The following is a 23685-nucleotide window of genomic DNA, read 5'->3' as shown; positions in this document are numbered from 1 at the left end:
TTGACGTTTTTGGACCAATTTTGGGTGTAATTTGGTCAAAATACATCCATTTGGTCAAATTGGTCGAATTGGTATAAACACTTTTCCGCCAAACGTCACTCCCCAATTTCAGATTTTTTGAAGTGCTTATCGACGTTTCTGTCCAAATTTGATGTAGTTTGTCATTTACGGTTTCCAGTGGTCCTGAAAGTTCTCCACCAAAAATGCGGAAGTAGGTTCGACATTTTTGTCCCAAATTAGGTGTAATCTGACAATTAGGGTTCTCAATCTGTTACAGCATGCATACATCTTTGGAACACATTTTCCCTCAAACAAAAGTACTGAATTATCTGCTTGTGAATACACCCATGTTTTAGATACGTACATTTTTACGGATAGTAATAAAGTTGCTTCTTCAGGCCAATATTTTTCGCAGAAAAATACTAATGGTTTAGTTAATGGTCGAATAAGTATCCATCATCCTATGCGTGGCTCACCAATTTAGGAGGTCTGGTACGAATTACCATTTTCCTACATTTGTTGAAATAAACAACGCATTTATTTCCGTAAAATTTGGCGATTTTTTTCAAATCATGTTTATGAGTTTTTAACAACTTTGACATCAGTTCTTACTTCTTTATCTTTACTACGAACAAATTTTCTACATCATCGCTTCAAACATTTTTACCCAAAAGCACCACTAACAGGTGCTTGCAATTATAACAACACTCTTAATAAACATTTCTCTTCCCCAAGAACAACAACAACAAAAGTAGAAACAATTTAGGAACGGCTTTCTAAATTTACATAGCCTCCATAATTAAAATGTCTTGCTTTTTTAAGACAACATTGACAAGTGGCTAAGTTATAAAATGTAAATTGTGTCACACATTCGTTCGTGGTGGAGCCAATGAAGACAGAAAACTAAAATAGCTGCAACATACCAACCAACCAACATACAGCACAAAACCAGCAATCAAACATGTTTGACAGGTTTGGCCAAGTAAGAGCAAGTAGCAAGTGTAGAAAAGAAGTTGGAACTCAAGAGGCACTGATAATTCTATTAGCTAGCCGTGACTTGTTGTTGTTTCCTAGTTATTGCCTGCTAGTTGCTCACATCACCTCAATCTACAAAAAATATGGTTTGGCTTTTAAAATAAAATTTTCTACTTCTATGGTGTGTGCGCTGCGCTGTGCAATTTCCGCTAAAAACAGTTAACCATTTCTTTTTTGCTTGTTTGTTGTTCTTGTGGTGATTTTTTTTTTCTTTCTACATAGCCATAATAGAGCGTATAAACGAATACATGCCAGCCAGCCTAGGTAACACTCATAAGTGTTCCACAAATTTGCGGCTTGCAGTCAAAAAGATCAAACAGCAATAAAACAAAACGAATGGAAAATGTATAGACAGCAACAACAAGAACAATAAAATGAGAGAAAATTTTTAATTCAACGGTATTATATAAACGAGTTGTTGTTTAAACAGGGTAAAGCAAATTTCAATGGATAATTTTTCAAAAAAATTTCAGTATTAAATGTTTTCAGGCGGTAAGTTGGAGATTAATGGATTACCTGGTCCTAACAAGACCAAATAAGACCTAATAGAAGAAAAATCTCAAAAAAATTAAAACGATTTCCTTATGGATGGGGAGGGGTATATACATACATGTTATTGTTTTAGATGAAAACTCACTAGATTTAGCCATCTGTACGCTCACCGGACTCAACATCAACCATATGATGCCATCGGACTTTATTCACGGATAGAGAAAGAAGTTCATCTGATCCTTCAGGAAACTCAGGATTGGCTGTTAAAAATTTGATTTGATGACATGCCTGGAAAAGATTTAGATTTTAGTTGTGTTTGAAAACTAAAAACGTAATGAAATATTCCCAACAATTTTGTTCTACCCTGTATATGACGCTGATATATGTTTATTAGTTACAAAGAATTGGTTGCTAGTAAACCACAACGAACGATTGCCATATATTTTTGTGGCATGTTAAAGAAATGGGAAATAAAGTCATGATAATGAACTAGTGTGCCGAGGCAAGCAAATGGAATGTGAAAGATATGCTGAGGAAACAAAAAAAAAGAAAGGTTGCATTGATTGGTTTATGATTATTTTCCATTTGTTCTAGAAAACGAAAAAAAATACAAATCCCCTCTCACAAAAAACGAAAGACTTAAGTAACAAACTTCATTTTTTTTATTTATTTTTCCTTACAGCCATGGCACAACAAAACAGAATAAATGCTTTCACACTTCTAGCAATAGTGGTCACAAATTGCCTTCTCCTGACCTATGCCTATCCACAAAACGAAGTTTACCAAAGACGTTTGATTACCAGCCGAACACAACAACAGCAACAACAATCGCCTGTCTATAATCCAGCTGCCGAAAGTGCACGCAAATATGCCGTTAAACCAAATGCCTCCAAGAAGGTGGCATTAGATGCCGTTGAAGATGAAATCGAAGGCAATCAAATATCGGAAGCACCAAATGGTTTCTCATGGTCGAATATGCTGTCCACCGTATTGACAATGTTCTTTAATGGTGGTGCTAATGCTCCCACAAAATCGGATGATGTTGATGGCGGTTTTGGTGCCTCACCCTGGGCTAATGTTATTTCAATGGGTTTGTTTAATCTTTGAGTTGTGGCCATATGCATTTTATTTTAATTGAATATTATTTTTTGTGTATTTTGTTGCAGGTTTGAAAATCATCAACACTTTGTTGGGCGGTGGTGCTCCCAGCGATGGCATTGACAAAGTTGACAATGGCGGTTCTCCCATGCAGGTAATATTTGTTATTTTTGTTTTAAATAGAAAACTGGCTTCCATTCATTTATGTAGAATGCACTTTCCTTTTACTGTATATATTTGAAAACATATTCTTTGGTAAACTAACTTCCTTATGTGTGCTTTCAAATGCGTTTTTTCACATAAAAGAGAATATTAGGGATACGTTGGATCATTTAGTATGGTGAATTTTAGAAAGATTTAACAATTACTTGCTTATGTTTGTTATAGATTTTAGATGTCAATTGTCAAGTATTATTACTAATATGAGCAAAATAACAATGATGCAGGAATGATGGAGTTATGATTGGGGGGTTTTCCTTATAGGCAGATAAATAAATAAATTAAAGAACGAAGAAGAACCAACAAGAACTTGGTACTGATAAAAAGATCTGATCGTCTTCTTAATTAGCAGGTTACATGCTTTAATATACCAAACAGAATCAAAGTTATATGTCATTAAAATACAATTTTCAAGATATTGTATTGGGATAGTTTAGCTCAGACGCTATATTTTGTATTTGGTGTAGAAGATTTGTTACACTGTGAGACTCAAATTAATGACGCTACAATTCTCAAAATATCGAATATCGGGAGGAACAGTTACATGGGGCATATCCCAAAAAATGGACCCATTTGGACAGACTTTCTTGGTGGAGAAGCGCTGTGACCATCAATAACCTTAAATATTAAATTAAAGGAAGTTCGGACAAAAAATGCATATAAATTCCTCAGTATACCTAAAATCCGGAGGTAACTTATGTACATGTGGGGGCTACCAAAACATGGAAATTTTTTGTGGAGTGGTTGTGTGTCCACTCAATGGCAAATTCCAGGTAGTTTAGTCGCATACTGTAGCGAAAATCCTAAAAATACCTAAAATCGGGAGGTACCGCTATATGGGGGTTATACTAAAGCATAGACCTACATTGAAAATTTTTATTGGAGTAGTTTTGTGATCACTTGGAACTTCGAATTAGTTAAATACCTAAAATCGGCAGGTACCTTTATATGGGGGCTATACCAAAACATGGACCTATCTTGACAAATTTTGGTGGATAAGTTTTGTGATCACTGGGCATGTAAAATGTCAAATTACAGGTAGTTCCATCGAAAATTGTACACAGTGCGCCTTAACTAATTTTAAATGAAAGGTGCTTACACTTGGGAAGTTTTTACGGATTTTGAAACAGCAATGTTCATAGATTAGAAAAATCGAAAAAAAATCGCCGTAGGGATTTTCAAATAAATCCAAGGTCACAGTTTTAGGGCTTATTTAGGTTTGCACGATTTTTCTGAGAAACCGCAAGCGCTATCAAAACGGACCTAAGGAAAATGTTGTAGCAGTGAAAAGCAAGATTGTCGTTTATGATATTTTCTTAGGCTTTACCGTTTTTGAGATATAGAATATCAAATTGGGACAAAACATTATAAGCATCGTCTCCTTATAAAACAAAGTCATGACTGCAATTTCCCAACATAAACTTATATATCTCCAAAATGGTACAACCTTGGAAGAAATAACGAAAGCCAATCTTGTAGAGAATTTTCACAGCTATAAGATTTTCTCTAGTTCTATTTCGATAAGACTTACCGTTTTCATGCACATCGTGAAAACCTAAACAAAAAAACCTACAAATGAGATCTGAACTTCTACATCTCAAAAATGGTAAAACCTAGGAACAAATCATAACGGTCAGTCCTCTTGATAATTTTCACAGCTACAAAATTTTCTTTAGCCTCACTTCCATAGGACTTGAGGTTTTCAAGTAAAATCGCGAAAACCTAAAATAAACCTAAAAATTTGAAATTTGACCGCGATTTATTTAAAAATCCCTCCAGCGATTTTTTCTTGTTTTTGGATTTATCTCATCTATGAACATTGCTGTTTCAGAATCCGCAAAAACTTTCCAGGAGTAAGCGGTTTTCATTTAAAGTTAGTTAAGGTGCACCGTATATGACATTGTTTTATAAAGAGGCGATAAGTCAGTAAGTACATTGTCCCAATTTGAACTTCTATATCTTAAAAATGGTAAAACCTAAGAAAATACCATTAAAGTCAATCTGGTAGGGAATTTTTATTGCTACAACATTTTCTCTAATACCATTTCGATAAAGCTTGCGGTTTACAAGAAAAATCGTTAAAACCTAAAAAAGCCTTAAAAATGTGATACCCAAGTGTAAGCACCTTTCATTTAAAATTAATTAAGGCGCACCGTGTATCAAGTATCCTCAAAATACCTAAAATTTAGGTGAAGAAGTTTTGTTACCACATGAAACCTCAACTAGCAAAATACAGGTAGTTTGGTTGACAAATGCAGCAAACATCCGTTAAATACGTAAAATCGGGAGATACCTTTATATGGGAGCTATACCAAAACATGACCTATGTTGGAAAAATTTGCTGGGGAAGTTTTTTGACCAATTGAAACTTAAAAATTACAGATTGTTCGGTCAGAAAATGTAACAAAAATCTTCAAAATACGTAAAATCAGGAGATACCATTATAAGGGGGCTATACTAAACATGGATGTATGTTGGCAATTTTTGTTGGAGCAGCATTGTGACCACTGGGAACCTCTAATGCCAAATTACAGGTAGTTCGGCTAAAAAAGTACCTAAATTCTCAAAATACTGAAAATCCGGAGGTACCGTCATATGAGTCCTATACCAAAACATGGACCTATGTTGAAAATTTGTGGTGGAGAAATTTTTAGACCACTTGGAACCTCAAATGGCAAATTTTAGCTAGTTCGGTAAAAAATGTAGCAAATATCCTTAAAATACGTAAAATCGGAAGGTACCATTATATGGGGCTGTATTCAAAAAACGTGGATCTATATTGAAATCTTTAGTGAAGAAATTTAGTGACCACTTGGAACCTCAATTTCCAAATTACAGGTAGTTCAGTTGAAAAATTTACCTAATATTCTCAATGTACCGGGCGGGGCCTATGATCAAAACATGGACCTATGTTGAAAATGTTGGTACTGCAGTTTTGAGATCATGTGGATCTTAAAATGGTAAATTTCAGGTAGTTTAGTGGAGAACTTTCGTGAACACTGCGCAACTAAAATGTCAGCTAGTTTGGACAAAAATGCAGCCAAAAATTTCAAAATATCATAAGTCCGGATGTACCGTTATATGGGGGCTATATCACAAGGGCACCGATATTGCTCATACTCGAACTTGACCTACATATGGAAAAAATATGCCCGGTTATTCGGCGAAGTCCATACATACTGCGATGTTGGCACGAAACCCGTATAGCCCTACGGTAGTGTAATCACTACATATCGTAATATTTCTTTAGAACCATTCGAAAAGTGTCTATAAATATACTGGAGCTGTATCAGGGATAGACAATGTTGGGATCATAATGCATATAGCCAGCAAAAGAAGTACTTACTAAATAAAGGGTTATTATAGTACTTTTTAGTAGTCGTAACAACTTACAAAACCTCTTACTCTCCCATTATATTAACAAGCGATGTCGCCCTGAATTACTGGTTATTCTAGACCACTAGAAGTTGGAAAATAAGTTAAAAAATGTTATTTTTAGAAAAATTGAGGTGGACTTTGTTTTCAAATCATATTTTATTTTATTTCGCTCTATGCTGGATTTCTAGCCTTACATACTATACATTCGTCAATGTGTACGTACATTAAGGGTTGTTTAAACGCTAATATGTGCACCACCATCTGTTCTTTATTTTGTCAACAAAATGCTCGCGTGCCGACGGTGAGCCTAAGGTTTGTTGTCGGACACACACACCCTCTGCCACCATACTCATAACTTAGTAAGTAGTAATATAAGTAGTTATTTGCGCTTACATTACTTTGTAATGGGTTACATAATGACTAACGGATCCGAATTTTTGCTGGATACAAATTATAAGGAGACCATCGTCCTCAAAATTATCATAAACTCCTTTATCGAATAACTTAAAGTACATGGAAGGGATTTTTCTTGTTATGGAGAGTATGTGTGGTCACCCTGTAGAGTATATCAGGTCTCTTCATAAGAAAAATATGATTTAACAAGATCCTCCGACATTGATTTCATTGAGGGTACGATTTCCTTCTTAATGGATCTGAGGTATCATCACCTACGAACAAGACTAATTTTTTCATTTTTCCAATAGCCTCGAACTTTATAGATGGCATCATAATAACAGCCCGTTTACTGGTTTGACTTGATGATGTTGGTTCTGATACCATCGACATAATACCTCACTGAACCCCCCAAAATAGGTTTGTTGGAGATTAATGGAGTGCTTCAGGGCCGACGTTTTCGCGCAGCACGCTTTAATCACAACAAATATGGTTGATGTTGTACAAACTTATCCCCCAATCAACATCGGAATTTATGTGTTCTTTCTAACTGTGTAGTTCTGTCTGAATTCTCTCAATATTCTTCGAACTAAGTTATGGGTTCCAAATATTTTGGGGTTGCTTGGACGAAGTGATTAATACTTTGCTAATGCATATGTTTCGCTGAACGAGCAGTGCTTTTACTTTCCTATATTCAGCTTCGTATTGTGTCATTATACCCTCAGTCTTTAGGCTAAAAGGGTATAACACTGTGATACGGCCGAAAATGTGCCTCCCAAGTATGTTTGGACGAAATTCGTTTCAGACAATTTGGAGTCGATTTAGCCAGTCCGTTCGTCTGTCTGTCGAACCAAATTTTGGGTATCGTAATATTTTATCCAAACTTAGTTTAAGTTCGAAGATTGGCCACTTTTTCGGGTACCTCCTCAAAAAAGTTCAAAAATTGTCTGTAAAATGGTGTGAACGATAACTCTCGAAGGGAGCAAGCGATTTGGTCCAAACTTTGCACATCGTATTATTCCTTCCAAATATAGATTGGGTTCGAATATGGACTTTACTGATCCACTTCTTCGGGTACCTTCCACACAAAATTCGCTTAAAGTAAAGTTTAACAGCTCCTGTCCGATCGGTTTGAAATTTGTTTCAGTAAGTTCTCCATGCGGCTCCCTTTACGACTGTAATTTTTTTTTTTGCGCAAGCCCATACTTCCTGAGATATTGGCTTAAAAGTTCCAAGAAATCCTGACCAAAATGCCAAATTCGCTAGTAATTCTTGCAGGGAGTTTCTGATTGGTGTAGACTTTGCACATCATATTATTTCATCCAGTTATGTATCAGATTGGCATATGGTCTATATCGGCCCACTTCTTCGGGTACCTCCCACACAAAAATTCGGATAAAGTGAAGTTTAACAGCTCCTCTCGGATCGTTTTGAGAGGCGTTTTGCGGCTCCTTTTACGACGGCACATTTTTTTTTGCGCAAGTCCATACTTCCTGTGATATTGGGAAAAATGATCCAAGAAACCCTGACGGCACCACCCAAAATGGCAAATCCGCGAGATAATCCTTGCAGGTATTTTCTGATTGATGCAGACTATGCACATCATATTATTTCATCCAGTCATGTATCAGGTTGGTATATGCGCTATGGTCCACTCATTCGGGTGCCTCCCACACAAAATTCAAAAAAGTGGAGTTTAAGAGCTCCTCTCGTATCGTTTAGATTCTTTTTTCAGTAGGTTGTTCTAGCGGCCTCATTTAAAGCGGCACAATCTTTTTCCGGAATAAAACAATGCTTCCTGAGATATTGGTCCAAGATCAAAACCCTGCCGATTGTATATCTCTGTCAGCACAACTGACCGATACTTTTTTTATTTGTTTTGCATTATATTTACTACGTCCAGCTTAATCCAATATATATGACTAAAAATCTTTCAGCCTTTGGAGGCTGTATTTTACGACTATTAGCCAAAAATATTAAATTTCCTTATTTGGGTATTAATCTACTGGGCTTGTCTTTAGTTGGGGCATGGGTGCACGTAAGAATGTAAGATAAATAACATTTTATTCACCGGCGTGAATCTGGAGAAAAGTAGTTTCGACTGGAAACTCACAGTATAACTGACGTCTAGTTTCATGACATACATATATAATGCAGTGTTTTATACCGTTCCAAAGTACTTCTACTGTATGTTCTCTGTAGAGTAAGGAAACTCTAGGTAAAAGCCAAAAAATTTGGTGGATCTTCAACATTTGAAAGTCTATTCATGGAGATGGGAGAGGCCGAGGTAACTACAAGACTTTGACATGTGGAAGCCGATCAGGAGTTGTAGGCCTCCTGGCTATGTCGGTGGAGGAAACCATATCACAATTTCTACATAGAATTGTTACGGTAAATATTATCTTTATAGTGGAAATATAAAATCGGGTAAAACATATAAATGTCAGCAATAAACCCTAAAAACACTGGACTTAATGGACTACGTAATACCATAGACATTGCATAGGAACCTAAATCTTGCTAACCTTGAAATAAACAAATATTTTAATTTCAGACCTTGGTCTTATAGAAAATATGAGTTATCTAGCGCATTTACTGTTTTTAGGTTTTCAATAGAACCACGAGGATTTAAGATTTAAATACACCCACTTTTGTTGTTGTTTTTGTTTCATTACAAATATACCATCCTCCCTCCACCTCTTAGTTAGGAACACAAAACTATATTTTTCCAATTACCCAATTATTTTTTAGCAGACATACTGTTTTTATAGCAATCGAAAAGGCAAAAACAGGCATCATAACGTTCAAACACCATGAAAAAGCATTTGAAAGCCCAGATATGTTTGATAGTCTCTCTCATACAAACAAACCTATCAACATACATACCACACACATCCATCCACATCTATACAATTTAATCAAACACATAACATTATTATTAATTTACAAAACAAAAAACCCAAATATTAAGAAAAAATTTTCTATTTATTTCTCTTTTCTCCATTTTATTTTCATGTTGTTGATATTGTTGCTGTATTGACAATAATATATATTTGTATTTTTTTGCTTTCTTTTAAAAACAAAAAAACAAAACATACAAACTTTCATGTAAAACTGAAAAATACAATTTAAACAAACAAATACTACTGGTTAATGTGGTTATGGTTGGATTTATTCTATAAAAAAAAAAAAACAAAAACATGGTGGCTGCGAAATGCTTGCAAAAAATAAACAAACAAAAAATTAAAACAAACAATAAAAAATACAGGGCATCTTGGCGGCAGTATTATCATCGGTACTTGGTACAAAAGATCCAGAACAAGTCAACTCAATGGCCAAACAAGCTGGAGAGGTAACAAATTATATATAAATTATATATCGTTATGTATTGTATTGTATGTAGACAAAAAGCTATACACTTTTTTATATTATATTGTTTAATTAAATTGGATTTTTTTACATTTTGTTAGCAACACTGAAAGAAATTATAAGAATGTGGAATTTATTTGCAAAAAATGAGAATTGTGATATTGGACAATAAGATAAGAAATTTTTATTGTTCTTCCACACTATGAAAATTATTTATGGATGCTCTGTTCCGGAACGTGCGCTATCTACTATTTCTAAATTTTTTGACAAAATTTTAAAGGAAAATCTTTTAAAAATTTCAACAATAGTAAACTCTTCCAGGACCTGGGACAGATAGAAATCTTTCATCTCGAGAAGGTAAATCACTACGGGTTTTAAAGAGAGCAGACTTTTTGTGGTTTTCTACAAAAAAAAAATACCTTCCATGGTCTTTTATATACAAAAGACCTTTCGAAGTCTGCAATATACAGAAGATATCTTGAGGTCGTCTATAGGCAGAAGGTAACTTGAATTCTTCTAAATTCGGAAGACTTATTGATGTTTCCTTAAGATAGAAGGCTTTACAAGGTTTTCTAAAGACGAAGACCTCTTGAGGTCTTCCATAGGTTAGGTTAGGTTAGGTTGAAAAGAGGGGCGAATATAAGAATCGCCACATGCCCGTATGGGGCATACACTTAAGCCAGTATAGGCCTGTTGTGCGCTCTAATTTCGGAAGCCTAAGGGGAATAAATTTTTTATTGCTTAATTTATTGAAAAGAAAATAAATTTATCAGTTAAGAAATTCTGTGCCATTGACATAATCTCTTAAGTTTTTGAACTCGCTTGCCCTAATTTGGTGGAGTTCTGGTATAGTGTTATTTCCTAGAAATTGGTTTCTTAGCGTCGCGAAGGCTGGGCAATGACAGAGATAGTGTTCCAACGTTTCGTCGTCCTCTCCGCATGCTCTGCATTCGCTGCTTTCTGCACAACCGATTTTGTGCAGGTGTGCTTGTAGCCCTAGGTGTCCTGTAAAGATGCCTGTCAGTCTACTAATGTCTTTTTTACTCATTTGCAGGAGTTCCTTTGTTTTATCCTGGTCTGGGTTTCCCCAGAGGATTTTTGTATTTTTCCCTTTCTCTTCAGTGTTCCAGAGGGATGTATGGGCGTTTTCTGCCCATGCTTTTAACTCTAGACGCGTCGCTTTTAAAGGCTTAGCATTATCTAGGCTTATCGTAGCTTGCTCTCTGGCTTGCCTTGCCAAGGAGTTGGCTATCTCGTTACCCCTAATCCCTTTATGTCCTGGTACCCATATAATGTTAACAGAACCATGGTGGGAGTAGTCGTTGATTGATTTTTTACACTGCAGGACAGTTTTTGATTTCACCGTCTTGCTTGTTATTGCTTTAATTGCTGCTTTACTGTCCGTTAGGATGTTTACAGTGATTGGCCTTGTGTTAGCTTTAAACCAGTTCAGACACTCTGTGATCGCTCGGATTTCGGCCTGTAGGATCGTATTATGATCCGGCAGTCGAAGGGAGATTCTAGTTTCCTGGTCTTCGATATATAGACCCAGACCCGTTCTCCCCCCTAGAACGGCCCCATCTGTGAACCCACAGCTTCCAGTTGGCATCCGTTCTAGGGTTCCATCGATCCACATGTCCCTGTCTGGTATTAAAATTTCACACAAGGCGGATTCAATTGTTTCAGGTATACGGTCTGATACAATATGATCTATTGACTCACCCGTTGTAACCTGTAATATGTTTTGGTGGTATGTTTGGTGGTCTCTTACGATCCACTCGCTCATCGACTTAAGTCTTATAGCTGCGATGGCTGCCTCATACCTTACATGAATTTCTATTGGGTGGACAAATAAAATTGTCTCTAAAGCCCTAGTTGGTGTAGTCCTCATTGCCCCGCTAATACTTAAGCAGCACGTTCTTTGGACTTTTTGCAGTACTTTTACGTTGCATTTCTTGTCCGTAGCTGTCCACCATACCACAGAAGCGTAAGTTAGAATCGGTCTAATTACGCTTCTGTATAACCAGTGTGTCATCCTAGGATTGAAACCCCATTTTGAGCCTATAGCTCTTCTGCAGGTTGACCAACATCTGTGGGCTTTATTAGCCCTTTCCTGAATATGGTCTCTCCATTTAAGTTTCCTGTCTAGAATTACTCCCAGGTACTTAATTGTTGGAGAAATGTTTATCATCTTATCTAGGAAAACGGGTTCTTCGTAAGCTCCTATTTTCGTTTTCCTAGTGAATAGACATAATTCTGTTTTTTCCGGGTTGACATTTAGACCTCTCGGTCTAGCCCAGTTGTATGCTATTTTTAGAGCCGTTTCGGCCCTTCTACAGAGTATATTTGGATTCTTTCCCCTAAGAAGTATTATAACGTCGTCTGCATAGCAGATGGGTTCAAATCCTTCGTCGGTTAAGTTCCTTAGTAGACTATTTATGGTGGTAACCCATAGGAGAGGTGATAGTATTCCTCCCTGTGGCGTCCCCTGACCAACTTTGTCTCTTTTTGTTACGTCTTGTAGCGCGCAGCTTATCCATCTATTCCTTAGCATGTGGTCTATCCAGTGCCTCAAGGCCCGGTTTACCTGAAACTCGTCTAAGGAGTGGATTAGCGTTTCGGTGCTGACGTTGTTGAACGCTCCTTCGATGTCGATGCAAACTGCGAGAGTATACAATTTCATCTCGAAGGTTCTCTCTATGTGGTGTACTACCTCATGTAATGCGGTTTCCACTGATCTACCTTTTACGTATGCATGTTGTTTGTACTTGAGCATATCGTTAGGGATGTTACTCTTTATCATGGTGTCGACCGTCCGTTCCATTGTTTTGAGTAAGAATGAAGTTAAACTTATCGGACGATAAGATTTTGGTATTGCATAACTTGACTTGCCGGGCTTGGGAATGAATACTACCCTTGCCTCTTGCCAGGCCAATGGAGTATACGCAAAGTTTAAGCAAGCATTGAAAATCTCGACCAGATTGGACGAAATATAGTCCACTTCCCTTTGAAGTAAGGCTGGGAAAATCTGGTCTGGTCCCGCTGCTTTGTATGGTGAGAAGCTCATTATTGCTTCTTTAATCATCAAGTTGTTGATTTTTGGTGCTTCTTCTGATGCATAAGCTATCTCCATCGGTGACACCGTATGTGCCGTAGTACTCGACGAGAAGTGCGTTCTCATCAGAAGGCTTAGAGTTTCCTCGGCTGTTTCCATCTTTTTACCCGTCTCATCAACCAGAAGCTCGGGTTGTGAGTGAGTTTTAGATAGAAACTTTTTAATTTTAGAGACGTCATTCACGCTATCTACCTGTTCATAAAAAAGCTTCCAGGAGTTTCGTTTGGCGTTTCTTGTCATTTTGTTGTATTCTTTTAGTTTTGTTTGGTAGTTGTCCCAGAATACAGCTGCTTTTTTACGTTTTGCCCTATTGTAAAGTCTTCGGACCTCTTTGCCTTTGTTACGAATTTCCCCTGTCATCCAGGGTTTTTCGTAGGCAGATTTCCTCTCTCGAAGTGGACAACTTTCTTCGAAAGACCTTACTAGAGCCTCTGTTAGTTTATTGACATTCCTATCAATATCTTCTTTGCTTAGGCAAACCTCAACTTCTTGCCCTAGTCTATCTTTTACTTGTTTTCCGAATTTAGCCCAATTAGTTTTGGATTTATTTCGGAAAGTTATCCGATTCGGCGGTGGCCTTGATATTTTAAACCTAATATACCTATGGTCAGAGAAGGAGTGTTCCTTTGAAACTCTCCACTCATGTACCTCGTTTATTAGATTTTCTGAACATATTGTTACATCTAATACTTCCTCCCTAACTCTGTTAACAAAGGTTGGTGTATTTCCTATGTTAAGGGTTATCAGGTCGTTAGTATTCAAAAATTCTAGAAGGGCTTGACCCCTCTTGTTAGTATTAGTACTACCCCACGAAATGTGGTGAGAGTTAGCATCGCTACCTACTAGTACTTCGTTACCTGTTTGCTTGATTTTCCTCACCAGTTGCTGTAGCTCCGACGAAGGTGGTAATGTCGGCGAGTCGAACGGCAGGTAGATTGATGCGAGGTATATATTACCATTCCCTTGCTTCAACACTGTGGCGTCCGAGGTTGACAACTCTGGGGAGAAAAGAAAGCATAAGTTTTTATGGCATATAATACAGGTCCTCGGTCGGTTTCCTGTATTAGCGTAAAAGAGTTGGTAATTAATGTGGTTTAGTCCGGAAACCTTGTTCTTTACGGTCCAAGGTTCCTGGATTAAACCGATGTGTATTTTACCTTTGTTTATTTTATCCATCAGGGCTTGAGTTGCCGTTTCGCTCCGATGGAGGTTTATCTGGATGACCTCAATCATGAGTCATCCAGTAATCGTGCTTCTTGGGAGTCGCTGATGGCTTCGACCCCCTCTTCGGAATTGCTCGGTGGTTTGTCCTCCTTGCTGGTTTGGTGGGCATCCTCTTCTTCTTCCCCGACTCGTGCCCTTCCAACTTTAAAGGTGACTGCATTACAGATGTAGTACGCCTTACCCTTTGTCTTTGTAAGACTGGATAGTGAGAGGTCGTCAATTCCAACCACAAGGAGAGTGCCATCCTCTTTCTCCTCCCTGTGGAAGACTTCCCACCTCTTCACTTCCAAGGTCTCATTTTGCTTGCCAAAGACCTCGAGCATGCGTTCTGTCTCGAACTTGCAGCCATACCCTTTGACGTAAACCGTCGCTTTAGTCAGATGAGGTATCTCGTCCTTCCTCACCAGCTTCAATTTTCCGCCTTCCCAAGGAGTTGTCACACTGTTGATGACTTCCTCGAGAGCGGCCGGGTTCGCGTGCGGTCCCAAGTGGTATACTAAAAGGTCCCCTTTGAGCTCGCTGCTGACTATTTTTATTGGCCCACTCTTTAGAATGTGTTCCAGTATTTTATCGCTGACCATATTTTCGATGGCCTGCTGGTGTTCTTTAGGTAATCTGCCGGACCCTCTACTGGTATCGATCACTGCATAGCACCTCTCGTCCCTGTAGTTCTTCCTGGCCACCTTGGCGTAAGTAGATGGCGGCTCCGAGCCAGTCTCTGCGCCCATCTTCCTCTTCTGGAAGGCCCTGGGCTTCTTATCAGAGCCCTTGGTACTTCCAGAGGATTCCGCGGTCGCGCTCACCTTCTTCGTGCCCGAGCACTCCTTTTCGCCCTCCGTCGAAGGGTTCTTTGGGCAGTCTCCTTCGCGTGGGTTTTGAGAGGAATTGCTTGGGGCATTTGATGGTGGGAAGCTCATTTTCTTCTTACTTGGTTTGGCGGTATTTTCTTCCTCTGGAGATCTAATCCTCTTCGCCGCTTCCGAGGAAGTGGAGGGATTGTTGATCTCTTTTGGTGCGGCCCGCTGTTTTTTGTTTAGCTGTGCCTGGATCCTCTGGTACCTACGTCTCTGGGCTCCAGTCCACCGAACTTTTTTCTCCGTTGTAAGTTTAGATATGCTTTCGCTTACCTCTTCTACCATCTTGTGGACCTCCTCGTTAACGGGCTTCTCCACAACGGTGGTGTTAATTTTGCAACTGCTGTCTGATTCGGAGTCAGGGTCGCTCCCATCCTCGGATGGCTGGGTCCAGATTAAACTCCCCCTTCGCTTCCCTTTCTCCTCATCTTTTTTACCTTTCGGTTGCGTGCTTGTAGCAGTACCGTCGACCACAGATGCCAAGGCACCCACATCTGTGGGAGATGTTTGCTCACGATCGCTTGATGACGACGAGGTGTGACTCGCAGGCAGATCACTATTCCCCGCCGGTACTGGGTTATTTAGGCCCTGCACCGTAACTTTTATTCCTTCTTTGTCCTCCATGTTTGTTTTTTGTTTTAGGGGAACACCCCCGTAGTCAGTTTTTTGTCCGCGGGAACCTCAGAGGTTCCAGAGGTAGGTGGTCGTGCCACTCCACCCTAGACGGGTCATGTCACAAGTGATTTCCCTCGTAAATGATAGAGTAGCCCGACCATCCACCTCCCCCTATCCGCCGGTGGGGACGCGCCCGGTAGGAGAACTGACAAACACCCTCGGGTGAGGTCTTCCATAGACATTAGTGTTATTAAAGACAGAATACATCCTGAGGCTTTCTAGAAACAGAAGACATCTCCAGAAGACATCTTGAAGTCGTCCAAACGCAGAAGGTGTCTTGAGTTTTTCCATAGACGAAAGAAGACCGAAGACTTCTTGAAGTTGTTTATAGACCGAAAACATCTTGAAGTCTTCAGAGAACTTCTTAAGGTTTACTATAAACAAAAGACATCTTGAGGTCGTCTATACACAGAAGGTATCTTGAATTCTTCTATAGACAGTATACCTACAGACACTAGACCTCTTTTGGTCCACTAAGGAAAGAAGACCGCATGAAATCCAAAAAGGACCTCTTTTGATGCCTTCTGCAAACGGAATACCTCTTGAGGTCTTCTATGACCTCTTGAGATGTTTTATGGGCAGATCACTTCTTGCGGTCTTCTATGAACAGAAGACCTCTGGAGGTATTCGAAAGATAAAAGAGTTCTTGAAGTCTTCTGTAGACGGAACATCTTTTGACTTACTTTTTAGACAAAAGACCTATTAAGGTATTCTATAGAAAGAAGTCCTCAAGAGGTATTTTTTGGGCATAAGACCTCTTGATGCCTTTTTAGACAAACGACATCTTGTACTGATAGAAGACCTTGAAGTCTTTATTAAACAGCTGACCTTATGAGGGCTTCTAAAGGGAGAACACCTCTTGAAAAAAAACTTTTGTCTATTTTGTCTATAGAGGTATTCCGTTTATAGAGGTTCTCAAGAAGTTTTCTGTATAAAGAAGTCGCCGGAAATATTGTGTTCATTGAAGTTCTCAAGAGCTTTTCTGCCCAAAGAAGTCCTCAACAGGTATTCTGCCATAGAAGTCCTCAAGATGTCTTCTGTTATAGAAATCCTCAAGAGGTCTTCTGTCTGATCTCAAGACGTCTTCCATTTACATGTCCCACAGAAGAGGTCTTATGTCCGTAGAAGTCTCAAGAGGACTTCTGTTTATAGAAGTCCTTTAGAGGTCTGCTGTCTTTAGACGGCCTCAAAAGGTCTATAGGATATCTCAGAAGGTTTTCTGTCTATAGAAGTCCTCAAGAATTATTTTGTCTATAGAGTTTCTCAAGAAATCTTCGGTCTAAAGAAGACCTCACGAAGCGTCTGCCTGCATATGTCCTTAAGAGGGCTTCTGTTTATAGAGTAACTCAAGAAGCCTTCTCCCTATAGCACCCCTCAAGAGGTCATGGACCTATAGGTGTCCCAAAAGGCCTTATGTCTATAGAAGAGCTTAATAGGTCTTCTATCTATAGAAGAACTCAAGAGGTCCTTTGTCTATAGAAATGCTAAAGTGATCTTCCGTCTGTAGAGGACCTTTAGAAGCCTTCGATCTGTTGAAGACGTCAAGAGATCTACTGTCTATATCACATCTCAAGAGGACTTCAGTCTTTATGTACCCAAGAAGACGTCAAGAGATTTTATGTCTATTGAATTCCTCCAAAAGATTTCAAGAGAAATCCTTAAGAGCTCCTCTGTCTAGAGAAGAACTCAAGAAGCCTTCTATCTAAAGAAGACCTCAGGAAGTCTTCTGGCTGTATAAATCCTCAAAGCGAGTCAAGACGTCTTTTGTCTGTTATAGTCCCCTAAAGGTCTTCTATCTATAGAAAACCTCAAGAGTTCTTCTGTCTATAGAAGATCGCATAAGGTATTCTGTCTATAGAAACCCCAGGAGTTCTTCTGTCTATAGATGAACTCAAGAGGTGTTATGTCTATAGAAGACCTCAAGAAGTCTATAAGACTTCTTGAGGTCTTCTGTCTATAGATGACCTCAAGAGGTCTTCTGTCTATAGATGACCTCAAGAGGTCTTCTGTCTATAGATGAACTCAAGAGGTCTTCTGTCTATAGATGAACTCAAGAGGTCTTCTGTCTATAGATGACATCAATAGGTCTTCTGTCTATAGATCACCTCAAGAGGTCTTCTGTTTATAGAAGACCTCAAGAGGTCTTCTATCTATAGAAGACCTCAAGAGGTCTTCTGTCTATAGAAGACTTCAAGAGGTCTTCTGTCTATAGAAAATCTCTTGAGGTCCGCAAGAGGACTTCTGTCTCAAGAGGTCTTCTGTCTATAGAAGACCCCACGAGGTCTTCTGTCTATAGGTGACCTCAAGAGGTCTTCTGCCTATAGAAGACCTCAAGAGGTCTTCTGCCTATAGAAGACCTCAAGAGGTCTTCTGCCTATAGAAGACCTCAAGAGGTCTTCTGTCTATAGAAGACCCCAAGAGGTCTTCTTTCTATAGAAGACATCAAGAGGTCTTCTGTCTAAAGAAGACCCAAGAGGTCTTCTTTCTATAGCAGACATCAAGAGGTCTTCTGTCTATAGAAGACCTCAAGAGGTCTTCTGTCTATAGAAGATCTCAAAAGGTCTTCTGTATATAGAAGACCTCAAGAAGTCTTCTGTCTATAGAAAATATCTTGAGGTCCGCAAGAGGACTTCTGTCTATAGAAGACCTCAAGAGGTCTTCTGTCGATAGAAGACCGCAAGAGGTCTTCTGCCTATAGAAGACCTCAAGAGGTCTTCTGTCGATAGAAGACCGCAAGAGGTCTTCTGCCTATAGAAGACCTCAAGAGGTCTTCTGTCTATAGAAGACCCCACGAGGTCTTCTGTCTATAGGTGACCTTAAGAGGTCTTCTGCCTATGGAAGACCTCAAGAGGTCTTCTGCCTATAGAAGACCTCAAGAGGTCTTCTGTCTATAGAAGACCCCAAGAGGTCTTCTTTCTATAGAAGACATCAAGAGGTCTTCTGTCTAAAGAAGACCCCAAGAGGTCTTCTTTCTATAGCAGACATCAAGAGGTCTTCTGTCTATAGAAGACCTCAAGAGGTCTTCTGTCTATAGAAGATCTCAAGAGGTCTTCTGTATATAGAAGACCTCAAGAGGTCTTCTGTCTATAGATGACCTCAAGAGGTCTTCTTAGAAGACCTCATGAGTTTTTCCAAGAGGTCTACTGTCTATAAAAGTTCTCAAGAGGTATTTTGATAAAGGAAGTCTCAAGAAGTATTCCCCGTATAGGAGTCCTTAAGAGGTTTTGTGTCTATAGAATTACTAAGAGGTCTTCTGTCTAAAAAGTCTTCAAGATATCGTCTGTCTATATAAGTCTTCTAGAGGATTATTGTTTTTAAAAGTCCTAAAGAGTGCTATACCCTAAAGAAGTTGTCAAGAGGACTTTTATAGATAAAAGTCCTCGAGAGGTCTCTTGTCTATAAGAATATCAAATGGACTTCTGCCTAAAGCAGTCCTCAAAAGATTTTCTGTCTACAGAAATCCTCTAGTGGTCTTCTGTCTATATAAGCCTCAAACTGACTTCTATCTATAGAGCTCCCCAAGAGGTCTTCTGTCTAGAGAATCCTCAGGTAGTCGTCAGTCCAAAGAAGTCCTCAAGAGGTCTTTTGTCTATAAAAGACTTCAGGAAAACTTTTGACTATAGAATTGCTCAAGAGGATGTTTGTAGAAGTCCTTAAGATGTAGTAAACCTCAAGGGGTATTTTATCTATAGAATACCTCAAGAAGTCTTCTGTCTAGAGAAGTCTTCAAGAGTTCTTCTGTCTAGAGAAGTCGTCAAGAAAACTTTTGTCCATTGAATTTCTCAATAAAGAAAATACCTCAAGAAGCCTTTTGTTCCTCTGTCTATAAAAGATCACTGAGGTTTACTTTATACAGAAGACCTCAAGAGGTCTTCCCTATATAGTGGTCCTCTGTCTACAGAAGACGTCAAGAAGACTTCTATCTATAGAATACATAGAGAAGTCTTCTTTATATAGAATAACTCGAGAGATCTTCACAATACTTTTTTGTATTCTCTCCAAAGAATGCATAGAAGTTAAAGTTTTTCGGGAGACCTTTTATTTCTGTAGAACAACCTTTAACACATTGCAAGCTTTTCTGTCTAAAGAAGACCTTTAATATGAAATCTGTCTGTGGAACGCCTTTTAATTTATGAATGTTTATATATACGTTTTAATTGTTTTACATCTTTAGTAAGCTTCTGTCTTCTGTCTAGAGAATGCCTTTTAATGGTATCTTCTCCATAGAAGGCTTTTCATATGGATTCTATTGAATAACAATTTGAGGTTGTAACCCTTGTTACTTATGTAACTGAAAAATATTAAAATATTCAAAACCGTTTCTGTAGGTCATACATCTACCAACTGGGGGCCTAGTGTATAAATATCATGGTTAGTGAAAACGGTTGGTTGGTATCTATCGTGAATTTATAATTTATTACACATTATTTAGGCAAACACTTACTTATCGTAAATGGAGCTGCAGTTAGTTGGAGCGCTACAGATTTACAATCCTCAATTATGAATTTTGGAGTTGCATTGAACTTTCCTTTGATTTGAACTAAGTTCTTTCCATTAAATTAAATTTTTTTTTTATATTATTTTTATTTTCCATCAGTGTTGCTATAAATTAAAAAAATCGCACACACAACGCCAAACAAGAAGAAACACAAACACTCTCTATAAATATATTTCTTGTTTTATTTTTATATTATACACTGTACAATTTCATTTCTATTCACACAAAAACACTTGCTTTCTTTTATTTTTCTACTATTACTTTTGCCCTTTTAACGCACCCCACACACACAATCGCACACAAACACATAAACGTACAGCACATATACCAAACAACAAACAGAACACTTTAGAAATTTAAATTTGATTATCTTACGCATTTGTATTATTTTCTTCTTTCTTGCCTTCCCTCCCCTCCCTGCTACACTTTATTCTTGTCAATATGTTAATTAGTTCGTCTACTTACTTCGTAATAGTCGTTGTATGTAGTTGTACTAGTCAAGTGTTGAAACTTACGGAATGTACTTGAATTAATGTTTTGTTGTTCTTTTCTTTTCTTGTCTCTCTTCTTTCATTCATTGCTTCGTCTTACAGTTTATACAAATTGTTATGAATCTCTTGGATGCCTTGAAGACTTCCTTCTCACACCGTTCATTGTCGGCCAGGTCAATGGGTAAACGTGATTCCGTTAGTGATGCTGCTGTTGCCAGTATTTCCATGTTGAAGGGTTATGTGCGTACCTATCGCAATTCCGACGATAAGTGTTTGCAGCGTTATATGTGTGAGGCCAATACCGAATGTACCCGGGAAATTGGAGGCAGCAGCATTTTCTGCCAATTGGGATCGTGAGTATTAAACAAAATTATATTTCTTTACAAAAATACCAATAAATTGTGTACTTCTTTTTTTAACAGTTATGCCACAAGCTACTTGTTGGATCGCACCAGCGAAGGTAGTTTTGAACAAATCTACGATGCTGGCCGCAGAGGGCGTTCCGGTTTTGATTGTTCACAATTGTATTTGGAATGCAATGAAGTTTAAGTCACACAGCTAATCTAACAAATAACTCCTTCTCCTCCCCCCTTTACTTCCCCTTTTTCTTTGTACTTTACCAATTAAGCTTTTGAACTCTAGGACTGGTTTAATATTTCTCTGTATTTATTTATTTATTAAATTAAATATTTATTAAAAACTTTCAATATTTATTATAAAAAAACAAAACTTCTTTATAATTAAGAAATATCCAATTATTTATGGTATTTTTTTATTAATTTATTTCCTAATTTCTAAGTATTTCTATTAGTCAAATAAGTATTTATGAGGATGTCAACATGAAGACATGTGAAAAACAAAACGAAATAAAAAACGTAAATTTTCTTTAAATTTAAATTCTATTATTTAAGAAAGAACAAGAAAAATTTTAATTATCTAACAGAACTATGTTGAGAACATCACCACTATGGCGAAATGTCACGAAAACTCAATATTTTCCGAAATAAATGTAAAATGAATAAATGAATATTTGAAAGCTTTTTGTTGTTTTATTTTGCAATGAAATCCACAAATAACAGCTTTTGGCTGAATATGGTTTATAGCAGCATGTATTGAAAGCTCTCCAGTATTACATGAAAGCTCATAGCTCAAAGCCCTAAGTGGTGTTAACGTATATAAAAAAATAAAGATGGGGTAATTCAATTGTTAACATTTCTCAAAATAGGTGAAGTTAATTTCTGTTGTTACGATATCCAAACAAGGTTATTATGAATTAGGGTATTTTGTTCTACCTTTAAGGTTATGACCGATTTTAATCGCTAAGGCAGCTTTTAATGGACTGGTAATTTATATGTTACAGAATTATAAGACTAAATCATTAATAAACATGTAAGAAAAGTCGGACGGGGCCGACCATGCGATACCCTACTCCACTACGTTTGCACTCTCTTTTGGCAGATAAGAATTAATTTTTTCAAGTGACGTGAAAGTATACTGGAAAAACTGTAGATCCTCATGCAGGTTAAGAGATCAGGCAACATATAAATAATTTTAGTTTCATGTTGCGTGTTCTTTAGCTTAAAGTTCAGGAGGCGTTTGATCAATATATAAATTTTAATTGTAGTCAATATAGGAAAATCGACCACATTATTGACATGATTTGTATTTAAGACCGACCACATTCTTTACGTTGAGAGGTCAAAAGTTTATCTTTCATATAATTTAGTTCTCCAAAACTACTCATCCATACAATATACATTTTGAAATTTTCACACAAAATATTTGATCCATTTGACTCATTGCTATTTACATGATCAATATCCAAAAGTAGGATTCGTCATTGTCATAAGGTCCCGAGTTCCATGCGGAATTTCATGACGGTTGGCACATGTCTGAGTTCTGAAGATTCATTGCAATTTATAATGAACATACGGGCCGATAGTCATATAAAGCCAGATAGGACCTATATTTCGAGGTATTATATTACCATTGAACAAAACCAAAAGTAGCATAACATGGAAACAAAATATATATTTCTTTACTAATAAATAAAGGAATGCACTTTCATGCTGACAAGCAGTTCAGTTATTTAACGACTACCTTAATATAATTAGCATCAAGATAAATATCAAGAGCTTATATAACCTTATATAAGCTATTTTGTCGAAACATGTCCTTTAGAAAATTGAAACATGAAACAAAACTAAATTTTGGATTTTCTACACAAAAGCTATGGAAATTTCACCCAACAAATACTATCCGATCATCGTATAAAATTTTGTTAGCATTGAACTATATCTACGATATTTTCGGGATTATAATACACTACGCACTGTGAGATCCCTTTTTACATTAGGCTGTAACTCTGCCATCTCACCACATAGGTCAACATAATTGACATCAATGGAAAGGTCAAGAGTTCCTCTTCCCAATATCACGTAGTGGACCGAAATGGGTCTTCCAAGAATAAAGATACAGGCCGTACATTAAATTGTCTTTAAAATTTTCACACAAATGTTTTGGTCCATTTAACCTGCAAAATATTATCTGATCATCTTCTAAGATTGCAAGCTTCTTCTTTGTCGTGAACTCATACCTAAATTAAAATTTCCCGTCGATTGGACTATTAATGTGACCTACAGAGCAGCTACAAAATCGGGTAAAAATTTTGTTTTTGGGCCATTTCAGCCGCTAAATATCTCACGATCATCACCAATTAAAATAGCGATCTTTATTAATTTTCTCGTTTAGAGTTGAGCTTGATGATCGAAAATTCATTGCAAGTGAAAAAGGAAAGCCAAGGACTCGAACCCACACAGTCACCAAATTACGTGACCTGGTTTC

At 37.7% G+C, this 23685-nt stretch overlaps 2 protein-coding genes across 3 annotated transcripts; one reads left to right on the top strand and one right to left on the bottom strand.

Moving 5' to 3' along the window:
- The first annotated feature begins 1117 nt into the window (after positions 1-1117).
- Positions 1118-21477, top strand: LOC141390507 (uncharacterized). Of its 2 annotated transcripts, XM_073963462.1 has the most exons (6): positions 1118-1156; positions 2210-2617; positions 2694-2779; positions 9884-9967; positions 20944-21194; positions 21264-21477. In XM_073963462.1, exons 2-6 carry the CDS (start codon positions 2212-2214, stop codon positions 21388-21390), a joined length of 954 nt encoding a protein of 317 aa, XP_073819563.1. In that variant the 5' UTR covers positions 1118-1156; positions 2210-2211; the 3' UTR covers positions 21391-21477. The 2 variants fall into 2 exon arrangements, with proteins under 2 accessions (XP_073819563.1, XP_073819564.1); XM_073963463.1 differs by lacking the exon at positions 9884-9967.
- On the bottom strand, positions 13991-15989 carry LOC141390506 (uncharacterized). Its single transcript, XM_073963461.1, has 2 exons — positions 14257-15989; positions 13991-14097 (listed from the first exon to the last, which is right to left on the bottom strand). Exon 1 carries the CDS (start codon positions 15799-15801, stop codon positions 14329-14331), a length of 1473 nt encoding a protein of 490 aa, XP_073819562.1. The 5' UTR covers positions 15802-15989; the 3' UTR covers positions 13991-14097; positions 14257-14328.
- Positions 21478-23685: the final 2208 nt, after the last annotated feature.

The sequence above is a fragment of the Musca autumnalis genome, unplaced genomic scaffold (genome assembly GCF_047663935.1).
Source record: "Musca autumnalis isolate F117 unplaced genomic scaffold, ASM4766393v1 scaffold_1, whole genome shotgun sequence".
Classification (NCBI taxonomy): domain Eukaryota; kingdom Metazoa; phylum Arthropoda; class Insecta; order Diptera; family Muscidae; genus Musca; species Musca autumnalis.
Note: the sequence above shows the minus strand (reverse complement) of the source record. Positions and strands in the feature narration are given on the sequence as shown.